The sequence below is a fragment of the Cetorhinus maximus genome, chromosome 12, assembly GCF_964194155.1.
Source record: "Cetorhinus maximus chromosome 12, sCetMax3.hap1.1, whole genome shotgun sequence".
In the NCBI taxonomy this organism is placed as follows: Eukaryota; Metazoa; Chordata; class Chondrichthyes; order Lamniformes; family Cetorhinidae; genus Cetorhinus; species Cetorhinus maximus.
This window is the reverse complement of record NC_135890.1, coordinates 115,381,924-115,394,412: the sequence shown is the minus strand read 5'-3', so window position 1 is coordinate 115,394,412 and position 12,489 is coordinate 115,381,924. Positions and strand designations below refer to the sequence as shown.

The 12,489-nt window shown below is 41.1% G+C and overlaps 1 protein-coding gene across 1 annotated transcript in view; it reads right to left on the bottom strand.

Moving 5' to 3' along the window:
* Positions 1-12,271, bottom strand: part of ydjc (YdjC chitooligosaccharide deacetylase homolog) — a 28,915-nt gene extending 16,644 nt beyond the window's left edge. The window contains exons 1-2 of the mRNA XM_078554464.1: positions 12,097-12,271; positions 5,238-5,397 (exon numbers count right to left, since the gene is read on the bottom strand). Of these exons, the coding sequence (XP_078410590.1) occupies positions 5,238-5,397; positions 12,097-12,260 (324 nt within the window). The 5' untranslated portion in view covers positions 12,261-12,271. The remainder of the gene's footprint in view (positions 1-5,237; positions 5,398-12,096) is intronic.
* Positions 12,272-12,489: the final 218 nt, after the last annotated feature.

Genomic DNA, 12,489 nt, shown 5'->3' with positions numbered 1-12,489 from the left:
AGGGGTGGAGATTTGGGGGGGAGGGGTGGAGATTTGGAGGGGTGGGGTGGAGATTTCCAGAGCTAAGGACCAAGGAAACTGCAGGAAAGGCTACCAATGGTGAAGCAACTGAGATCAGGAATGCTCAAGAGGCTGGAATTCGAAGAGTGCAGAAATCCCAGAGGGTTCTAGGGCTGGAGGAGATTACAGAAATGGGCAAGGCCATGGGGGGTGGTGGGATGGGGTGGAACTTGAGAACAAGGATGAGAATTTAAAAATCAAGATGCTGCTTAAAGGAGACACATAAGCCAGCGAGCACAGGGATGATGGTTGAATGCGACTTGGTGTGAGTTAGGACACGGGCAGCAGAGTTTCGGGTGACTTCAAGTTTACACCAGGTATGTGAGTGGTGGGCCAGGAGTACGTGAGAATAAGTCAAGTCTAAGAGGTAATAAAGACATAGATGAGGGCTTCAGCAGCAGAAGAGCAGACTGGGATGGAGATGGGCGATGTTACCCAGGTGGAAATAGGTGGCTTTAATGACGCAGCAGATATATGGTTGGAAGCTGATCTCAACAGTCTAATTGGACACCAAGGTTATGAACAGAGTCTGGGTCAGCCTCAGTTGCCATGGAAAGGGATGGAGTCAGTAGCGAGGGAACAGTGATTGTAGCAGGGACTAAAGGCAATGGCTCAATCTTCCCAATATTTAATTGGAGGAAATTTCTGCTCATCCTGGATGTTGGTTAAGGAGATGATAATTTAGAAACAGTGAAGGGGCTGAGAGAGGAAGTGGTGTGGTAAAGCTATATATAAAAAAATTAACTTCTTAGAATCATACTTTTATCATAGTTATATGCCCTGTAGTAACTTAGCAACACACTTGCTTGAAGTGACAACCCCAATTTGAGTCCGGCTACTCCTGAAATCACCACCTTTCTGGGATGCCGACATAACATTCACAAAGCCCATTAAGAGTGGGAGAAAGCATATTTCACCGAATGTGCAGTATTCTACATATTGTATGGAATGAAAACACACAATGCAGGTGTTGGATTTCAGGGCCAGTCACTGTCATACTTATATTCCCTGACTATTCCCCGATTCCAGAATTAAGCTATATTCAATGGTACATGATGTGGTGATAGAGTCAATTATCACACAGAAGGGACCCATTTGACCCATCAAAATGATCTGTGAGCAAAACAAACATTGACAATAATAGCTGCTATAAAGTTTGCACTCCCTGGGTCCCCTACAATATAAAATCAGACATTCACTGTAGTAATCTATATATTACCGCTGCATTCTCCCCTTGTATTGTTGCTTTTTCCCCTCTGTATTTCCTTTTGCAGTAACAGCAAAGCACCAAAGCTCACTGGCTTCCCCTCCTCCAGCACCACGGGCTCCAATGTGATTCTTCTCAAAGCCGTAAGCCAGCCTGTCCTCTTCAATACACCCCCCCCCAACCCGCCCCCCACCTTCCAACTTTCACCAATAATCTCATTGTGCCCCCCCTGCTCCAGTTTGGGTACCTCTGACTTAATACAAACTACCTTGACCGGACTGAGGAGTGGCGATTGGAATATGCTGCTGGCTACGCTTCCTTTTGACAGTGAGGTTCTCCACGTTGCAAATTCTACGGCAGGAATCTAAATGAGATTACTGCAAAACTTGAATAGTCCTTCCAAGAGTGATCAATGAACATCTGCCATAGGAATTAGGAGCCGGAGTAGGCCAGTGGCCCCTCAAGCCTGCTCTGCCGTTCAATTAGATCATGGCTGATCTACTCTAATGGCATTTTACCGCACTGTCTCCATATCCCTTGATATTTTTACTATTTAGAAATTGATCTCTCTCTTGAACATATTCAATGATTGAGCCTCCACAGGCGTCTGGGGTAGAGAATTCCAAAGATTTACCACCGTCTGAGTGATGAAATTCCTCATCTTAGTCCTAAATGACCTACCTTTTATTCCGAGGCTATGTCCCCTGGTTCTAGAACCCCCCTCATGACTCATGAACAAGGACACCCAAGTTCCTTTGGACATCAACATTTCCCAACTCTCACCCTTTAAAAAAATACCTTGCATTTCTGCTTTTTCCTACCAAAGTGAATGACTTCATATTTTGTTCACATTATATTCCATCTGCCATGTTCTTGTCCGCTCACTTAGCCCGTCAGAATTCCCTTGAAACCTCTTTGCATCCTCCTCACATTCCCACCTAGTTTTGTGTCATAAGCAAACTTGGAAATATTACATTTGGTCCCCATGTCCAGAAGCACTGTCCACCAACAATGGCAAACAGGGAGTCCCTAGAGCTATGGTATCACCATATCACCATCAATGGACAAAATCAATTCTCACAGGAGACTTCAATGCTACCTGGGATAGCGTATTTTTATTTGTGAAATATTTGCAACTCTACAATTTTTGACTTTTTTTAGTTGTCCCAGGAAGAGCTTCTCATGAGTGGTGATTCACAGTGATCACTTGTACAACTGAATGACATGCTTGGCTACCTGAGGTGGCATTAACAAATCAGGTAGTGAACAACAAATTACCAGATCTATTGAATTCAGTTTTACAACCTACTGTAGTGCGATTTGAACTGAAAAGCCCTGGGTTACTACTCCAGTATTATATCCACTTCACCATCATTTACATTTTTCCCAATGACGTTAGGAAGACCAATAGTAATGGTTTCCTTCTTATGACAACATTCATTTGGCATAAACTTGTAATCACCAGTCTTCCATCAGACAGAGGAATATAAAACATTCTGGATGTATCCTCAATCTAATAACCATAATGTAACCGTTGTATCATTGTTTAGCAGTGTGATTTGAAGTCCCCAGAATCATTAGTCCTAAGTGTAGAGCACAATGCTAATGCCAATCATCCTAGGTAATGCTCCAGCTATTAATACCACATCCATGACATTGCTGCAGAATTGTTTTGAAACCCATTATGTGGTTAGATGTGAAGTGGTTGAAGAGCCAAACACAACAAGCATCTGTATGATGAGACTCGGTGGTCTTATTACTAATGAATTCAAGGCGCGCATCTCAAAATAAATACAAATTGTAAAGTAGTTGTGGCAGTTGTTTCAAGTTTCCCTCTGGGATTTGAACAGCTCAGCATTTACCATCTGCTGTGCCATAACATGAACAAGAACAAGAACAAGATTAGATTCCACGGTGATGCCCCAGCAGTAAATAACATGCTTACGGCCCTGTCTAGGCTTAGATACTAGGGATGGCAATTTGGGTGAGGTACCAGAGGGATTCCACCACCCAAACATGGAGAGGGAGTGGGTAGAAAATTGCCAACTTATTTAAAGTGGTGGCTGTAATTTAATCTCGGCACTCAAGACAACTTCCAGAAATTCACGTGATTCGTCCTCTAAACGTTGCGCCTGGCCTGGTTTCCATGGGCATTGATCACACTCTGGAACTTTGCCAAGTGCACATACTTCATGCGAGAGTAGAGTCAGTATGTTTTGGTAGGCTAAGCAGAAGTTGGCTTTCAAAGCTGTAACTGGTCTGTATGCCACAGCTATAGGCTTCCTTTACCAACAGAGCTATCAGGCAAGTTCTTTCCTGTACATACATGGAAGAATAAAGTAATCAAAACTGGAGCTGGTTTTGAGAGTATGCATAAGAGTGAGTTTGTTGGCAACTATTTTATAATTTGTATTTATTTCGAGCCGCGTGCCTTGAATTTTTTAGTAATAAGACCACCAAGTCTTATAGGTTTCTTACAAAACTAAATGAAACCTTTATTAATTAAAAAAAATGAATTTAACAAATTACTACTATGATAACTCCTAGCTCCCCTAGTTAATCAAACTCCCAGTTACACTTCCATTAAGGCAACAGTAAAACACACAGATTTTAAAAGACCCAGGCAAAGTAACAGTATACCCGAATAGTCAAACTCAAAGTGAGTTTTCTTCACTTCAATTCTTCCAGACAGCAACTTGAGGCTTAGAGGCTGGAGGCTTTTCACACTTGTTAGATCTTAGAATTCCTTCTCTTACACATAACCTCACCTCCTTTATACAGATTTCTCCCTTTTTAATGTAAATCCCATTGTCCCAATATGTCTTTTCAACTCTTCTTCTCTAATAATAAAAATCCTTCATAGTGCCAATTTTATCAGTAAGCTCTGGGAAAAATAAACACACTGTTTGGCTTTTTCTGGCTAAATGTAACCTTTCACCACCTCTTTTGAAATTCAAATTACTCTGGTTTATCTAAAAATGCAAATTTTACCTTTACACCTCACATTGTAAAACTTCAGTCATGTTTACTGTGGTAAAGTCTGTCTCTTTAAGAGAATGCAAGTGTACTGATCATGCGACAGCACTGGCGAATCACTGTACAGCGCGGGCAACTGGGAACTGTAAGTCTAGTTCTGGAGGTTTCTGAGTGAGCACGCATGACCTGGTGCTCTGCTCTATGTCTCAGTAAACCATCGCTGTTTATTCTTATATCAGTCTCTCCCTGTTATTGATTGCAACCAGCAATTGATGAGAATATAGGAAGGCATGCAGTTAGAGTTCAGTTGGCCAATGAACTCATTTACCCAAGACATAAAATTTACCTATTTAACATTTTAAACTTAGCTTAACTTCTGATACATCAAAGCCTTCAGACCAGCTGTCTTTAATTCAATTAAGTCCCATACACACACTATTCCTACCTTACAAAAAATTCCAATAACATTATGAAAATTATTACATTTTCCTAACATGCTTCTATATCATTTGACATTGGATTATTAAGAACCTGAACACCAAAGTGCAAGAACATATATGGCAAGGAAAGGAAAACAATAAATGGGACAATGAAAAATAATTTTACCCAAAGACAGAAAATATAATAGATGTCAGGAACAACACAAGTCTAGGGATTAAAATAGAACCATAAACTGCAAGAATCACATTTTTATACTTGTATTTTGTAACCCTGGCTTACATCACAGCTGTTAAAAAGCCTAGTAATCACTTTCTCATTTGATATTTACAATATTAGCGCTTTTACTTTGAGAATGCTTCTTATGGACAAGTCTAATGTCTTATCGTCATTGCATTCCATGTTTCTGGTTGTGTCATCACTCCTGAAGGTTTAGAGAAATGATTATACGTTTAATTACTGTGGCATTCTGCACTGAGTTCATATATTAAGTTACCCAGTTATGAAAGCTCAGTACTACCAGTAGTCGCAACAGATTTCCACTATCAAGGTGTACCTCAGACAGGTTGATATGGCCACTCTTCAGTGCTTCCCTAATTCCCATCTTTCCGTGGAAAAAGCCATCCTTGTTGACAAGGGAAGAACCCATTCGGAGTTGCTCACAGACAGGCAGACCTTCAGAAAGGTTTGCATGAAGACCAAGAGGAACTTTGTTTCTGTTTGAGAGAAGGAGAAATATTTAAAGATTAAGAAAACCTTGCACAATTTCATTACATGAGTTGCCAATAATTGGCCACTTAAAGGGCCTCAATTGGTCCACGGATGGGCGAGTGGTCCGCCACCTAACCCACCATTGGTAAAATTCCAGCGGTGGCAGGTAGGGGACGAGCACAACATCCCCACCTCGCCAGGACATCCAAATTTACCACCTCCCCCACCATCCACCCCCCTCCTGCTATCTGCTCCCAGGAAGGGCATAAAATTAAGGCCATTCTCTCAAAATAATAAAATTGCCTTCAACACTTAATTTTAAGCTCATTCACATTCATTTTGGTTCAGTGCACTAATCAATGTGAGGCCCTTTATTCCAATTTCAAATATCATGCCAAATTTTATCAGGTATTTGTTTTTGTGTCTTCCTGTCACATTGGTACGCAATCCACACCATTGCTTTAACAAAAATTACAGGTCAGTCCTGTAATTCCCAGAATCAGGGTATTCTGGTTGTACATTATAGGCAGTCATGTGCATTTTCATTTTATTATTTCCATTATAAAAATGGATTAACTTCAACAATGCACATTATTTTCATTGATTAGTAGGTGGTATGTTTTATTTAATGTTGTCAGGGCCTATAGCCTTAACCATATCAATAAATGGCCAAAGGCATTGGATATGATGCAGAGTGAATTGAATTGGCTGCAGACTAGCAATTGTGATTAAAAGACCTTAGCAAGAGGCTGAGATGGATCATCCAGTTGATACTGGATATGCACACTTCAGCCTTGTCACTTACTCTCACTTGCTGGGCTCCACCATCATTGACGATGGGGATGTTCATGGAACCCCCATTTCCGTTACTTAAGACCTTAAGACATAGGAGCAGAAGTAGGCCATTTGGCCCATCGAATCTGCTCCGCCATTCAATGAGATCATGGCTGATCTGATAATCCTCAATCCACTTTCCTGCCTTTTCCCCATAACACTCAATTCCCTTACTGATTAAAAATCTGTCTGTCTATCTCAGCCTTGAATATGCTGAATGACTCAGCCTCTACAGCCCTCTGTGGTAAAGAATTCCACAGACAAACAACCCTCAGAAGAAATTCCTCCTCATCTTGGTCTTAAATGGGTGACCCCTCACTCTGAGATTATGCCCTCTGGTCCTAGACTCTTACAAGGGGAAACAACCTCTCAGCATCTACCCTGTCAAGCCCCCTAAGAATCTTTAATGTTTCAATAAGGTCACTTCTCATTCTTCTAAACTCCAATGAGTACAGGCCCAACTTACTCAACCTCTCCTCATAGGAAAACCCCTCCATACCCGGGATCAACCTAGTGAACCTTCTCTGGACTGCCTCCAATGTCAGTACATCTTTCCTTAGATAAGGGGGCCAAAACTGTTCACAGTATTCTAGGTGTGGTCTAACTAGTATCTTGTATAGTTTTGGCAAGACTTCCTTATTTTTATACTCCATTTCCTTTGAAATAAAGGCCAACATTCCATTTGCCTTTCCTATTATCTGCTGAACTTGTATGTTAGCTTTTTGTGATTCATGCATGAGGACCCCAAATCCCTCTGTGTTGTAGCTTTCTCCAGTCTTTCTCCATTTAAGTAATATTCAGCTCCTCTATTCTTCCTGCCAAAGTGCATAACCTCACATTTTCCCACATTATATTGCATCTGCCAAGTTTTTGTCCACTCACTTAACCTGTCTATATCCCTCTGTAAACTCCTTGTGCCTTCCCACCTATTTTTGTGTCATCCACAAACTTGGCGATAATACATTCATTTCCCTCATTCAAGTCATTAATATTTATTGTGAATAATTGTGGCCCCAGCACTGATCCCTGTGGCACTCCACGAGTTACAGGTTGCCATCCTGAAAATGTCCCCCGTATCCCAACTCTCTATTAGTTAGCCAATCCTCTATCCATGCTAATATAATACCCCCAGCACCATGGGCTCTTATCTTATTAAGTAGCCTTATGTGCAGTACCTTATTGAGCACCTTTTGGAAATCCAAATATATTACATCTGCTGGTTCCCCTTTATCTATCCTGCTTGTTACCTCCTCAAAAGAATTCTAATAAATTTGTCAGGCATGATTCCCCTTTCACAAAGCCATGTTGACTCTGCTTGATTATATTATTACTTGTTTAATTGTCCACCGCCATTCATGACAGCAGAGCTTTGATCTGACCTGCTGGTCGTAGGTTCGCTTAGCCCTGTCCAACGCATGCTGCTTCCACTGTTTAGCATGCATGTCATTCTGTGCTGTAGTATTACCAGATTGGCACCTCATTTTTAAAGCTGCCTGGTGCTGCTCCTCCAGGTAAGACCTCCTTCATGCCTCATATAAGGGTAGGCCCTCTGGCTTGATAGTAATGACAGAGTGAAGAATATGCCGGGCCATAAGGTTACAGATTGTGATTGAAAGCAATTCTGCTGCTGCTGATGGCCCGCAGCACATCATGGACGCCCATGTTGAGTTGTGAGATCTGTTCAAAATTTATCCCCTTTGGCATAGTGGTAGTGCCACACAACACAGTAGATGGTACGCTCATCGTGAAGACAAGACTTTGTTTTCAACAAGGACTGGGCATTGGTCAATCCTACCAATACTGTTCTGAGTGGATGCAACAGGTAGATTGTTGAGGACAAGGTCAAGTAGTTTTTCCCTGACGATGGTCCTCAGAGAAGCTATTATAATTTGTCTTTACTTTTAAAAACGCAATTTTTTTGACCTTGGATATTATTCTGCTAAGCAAATAAAGAAACTAACTAAATAAACTTGCTTGCACTATAATAGTTGTCAATTTTCATGATAGTCAAATTTTATTTAAAATCATTTTGATCAGCAAGGCTATTTTTCTGTACGACAGGAGACAAAAATAAAATCAGTTAAGGCTTCAAACTAAAATTCATCATTGACTAAACTAAATTTTATAAGTCAAATGCCCTGCCCCCATCCTGACTTCTTTTTGGATTTGTACAGGACTGAAAGGTGATAATCCTTACATTACAATATTGTTTAATCACAAGTGCTTATACAGCACTGATTACATACACTTTAGGCTTGGACCAAAAAAATGTTTCTAATTTGATCATTTTTGAAGTTAAAAATGGACTTCTAACTATAATCACATGGGTAACTGGATGAGGAAGGCCAATCTACTCATCCCAGTTCACGTCATCTGTACCACATGTTGCCCACTTCAGGCTAAATCTTGGGTTTGGATAAGAAATTGGTTGATGGACAGGAGGGTGAGTACTGATTAGAATTGTTATGTCAGAGTGAGGGGAAGTTGAGTGAAGTGCCCCAGGTCTCAGTGTCAGGACCACACTTGGATTCAAAAAAACGATACAAAGTGATCAGATTTGCAAATGACGCCAAACTAGGAGGGAGGGCATAATCAGAAGGAGCTCAGGAATGGCAAAATATTCAGGAAGGCAAAACAATAGCAGATTAAATTCAAGGCAGAACAAATGTAGCCTGCCACACGGAGGAAAATGGATGAGGCATATTGCAGTTGTTCCTGGCACCAGCCCTAAATTTACCTTTTACTAGCGTAAACCCATGCTTCATAACTCAGACTTGCAGCTCTTCTCTTCACTACCTCTAGTGCTAGAATGCCTCATCCAAGCCTTGGCAACCTAAATGGACACAGTCTGACCGGAACAATTTAAGGTTGGATCAGGAGCTCCACTTTATATTCCACTGTTTTGACTATGTAGTTCAACATTGTGTTGGCGTTGAGATCTTCTGGATAGATGAACTGAGATGAGTAGATTGGCCTTCCTCATTCATAGTTATCCCATGATTATTCTTAGATGTCCATTTTTAAATGTAAAGATGATCAGCTTAGAAACAGTTTAGTCAAACCCTGAAGTGTCTCATCAGCCTTTTTTTTTTTTACACACTGTGATTAAATGACATTCCAGTGTAAGAATTACAATTTTTAGTCAAGTGCAAATCCTGAGGTCAAGATGGGGGCAGGGCAGAGAGTGAAATCACCTTTTCAGTTCCAAGGTTTAATTTATTAGTGATGAACGTTAACTTAAAGCATTGATAGCTGAAGGTGAACAACATGAGATGCAAAAATAAAGATCAGAAAAACAGCCTTGCTGATCAAAATGGTATAAAAGCAAAAATACTGCAGATGCTGGAAATCTGAAATAAGAACATAAAATGCTGGAAAACACTCAGCAGATCAGGCAGCATCTGTGGAGAGAAACAGATGCTGAACCTTAACGGTTCAGGTCGACTGATGAAAGGTCAACCAGCTGAAATGTTAACTCTGTTTCTCTATCCACAGATGCTGCCTGACCTGTGGAGCGTTTCCAGCATTTTGTTTTTATCTATGATTAAATTAGCACTGGTTTCATTGATTGCTGACCTGTATTGGTTGTATTTTCCTAGGTTGCATTTGCAGACTATTAAGTCTGAAGACACCTAGGTTTCTTGTAGTTTCACCCACAGTTATTTCAACGCCATTCATGTACTATGGGCTGGGTTTTTGCGGTGTTGGACCGCCTCCAGAGGCCTTTAAAATGATGGGCGGGACCTGGATGTTGAAGACCCACCCCCATTTCTGGTAGCTTCCATTATTCTGCAGGGGGCGGGGCATGAATCACATAAGCGGGAAACCCAAATTCAGCAGTACCATTTGAAATTAGTGCAGAGTTGAAACAGATCCCACTTTTGCTTTTCCAAGGGCCTTAACCCACAGTGTCGGAATCACAAATTCAGGAAGGAGTAAATGTTCTTGATGGACGGATAAGGACTATTAAGTGTAATTATTTGTAGTTATTTAAATCCCCAACCCTTTAAAAATGAAGAAAACCAGGCTGCAGCTGTCAGAGTAAAAAAGTAGACACCCAATGCTAGAGAGCATTGATCGACAGATCATCTGGCGTAGTTTAGGGGGAAAAAAGCCATCAGTTCATGCAGTTTCAATAGACTTCATTGTTAACATTTCCCAAGGGCTGATATTACAGCTGAACCCATTATTAATGCTTGGCTGAATTTCAAAAGCTCAAAAACCACTTTATTTCAGCAAGGCAAGGCTGAGTTCACATTCCAATTGACATTTTTAATACACTATTAAAGGATTAGCTGTCTTTGATATGGTTAGTGAATAGAAGTTAATTTTACAACAGATTGACCACTTAAGGGGATTAAAAAATTTTTGAATGGGTTTCATGGATGAGTTTCTTCTCTATCAAGCATGTATGAGTGAGAGCTCTCAGACTGTTAGAAATGTAATTCTTTTTCATCTCCACGTGGCTCCTGAGGTCCACCCATAGTGCATATAGGCATGGAGATGTGGAGGGGGTCGGGATGAGAGCTAGAGGGCCTAACAGCCTTTTAAACATTGGGCTAGACTCAGAACCTTGGCGGACCTTCTAACTAGCCTGCCTCGGCACTCACCTGCCTCGGCACTCACCTGCCTCGGCACTCACCTGCCTCGGCAACCGCCTTTGAACGGCCTCCGGAGACAGCAGGCCTAACCAATCGTCACTCCACACCCCACCGCAGCAAACATTGTATACGTGGAGGTCAAACCATGGAGACTGCCAGGTTGAGATTTCCCAACTCAGAGTTTCTAGCCTCGATGGTGAAAATCTGTCACCCATTTTCCCTCCTGTGTAGCAATTTATGCTTGTCTGCCTTGAATATCATTTACCATTGTTCTGCCATCCTCCATACTTAGCCATTTCTGAGCTACTTCTGATTATGCTCTTAGTTTTGGGCCATCTGAAAATCTGATCACATTGTATGGCGTTTCTGAATCGAAAAATGACACTGAGACCAGGGGCACTCCACTCAACTTCCGTGCAATTCAAATAAGTACTCATTGCTTCTTGCTCATCAACCAATTTCTTATCCATACCCAAGATTTACCCTGAATTTCCACAACTTTGGATTTAACATGTGGCCTCCTGTGTGGAGCCTTTGATAAATCAAAATATAGCATATCATAAAGGTCACAATCCACTTGGATATCACTTCCTTAAAGAAGCTGAGGAGGTTGGCTTGGCATGATCACAATCTGAACCCACTGTTCCCCATGGGAAATGTGAAAAAAACACATTTCCCCACATCTTTCAGATATGGCTTCTAGCACTTTACACACAATGAAACATTTAGAAAGCCAGTGGCTATCGGCCAATGGCTAAAGTCAACGGCTCTCCAAGTTTTCCCATCCCGCCCGCCCGGTGATGGGGGCTGGAAAATCCTGGCCGCTGTCTTGAAGATGAAATTGAGGCCCCGTTTGTTCTCTTGTAAAAGATCTCATGATATTAACTGAAGAGGGGCAGGGCTGTTCTCCCAATATCTTGGTCAAAATTTTAAATCTTAAACATCACTTAAAACCAATTAACTGGTCCTTTTTCTCATTGCGTCACCTTGCAAATTGGCCACTGGGTTTTACCTATACAACAATGATCAACATTTCGAAAATATTTCATTGGCTGTAAAACACTTTGGGACACCCTGAAACTGTGAAAGACGCTACATAAAGGCAAGCTTTTTCTTCTCCTTTTGTGGCTTTCACCAACTTCCACCCAACCATTTTTTTTTTAAAGAATAGTTTGCTTCTGCTTGACTGAATTGTAGGGCATATTTACATAAAAGTAATTTTAATTTTAAAAAGTCAGGAAAAAAAAAGTGTTGAAAGAGTGAACCCACCTTGTTGCCAACGCGGCAGCCTCTTTAGCTGCAGTACCATTTACCAACAAGGAAGCATTGGAAATTGCTCTCGCATTGAAGCACTCCATAATACCTCGATTCCTCCTTAAACAGTATCCAAAATCATCACCTGTCGCTATTAATCTCACCCTGGGCTGCGGCATTCTTAAGCGTCAGGGCTAAAGAGAGAAAAGGTGCAGAAAGCAAAGTGTGAGTTTAACATAAGGCAGTAATGCAGTCACCATACTGTCCTTTAAGTCAGCACTAAGTGCTAATTAGGGATAATCATGTTACCTTAAGTGTCGCAATATAGATCAATAGCAATTATAGTTGGAGGTGCAAGAGATTTTGATCTGTTGTAAAATAACAAATACATGAGCACAAGAATGCTAC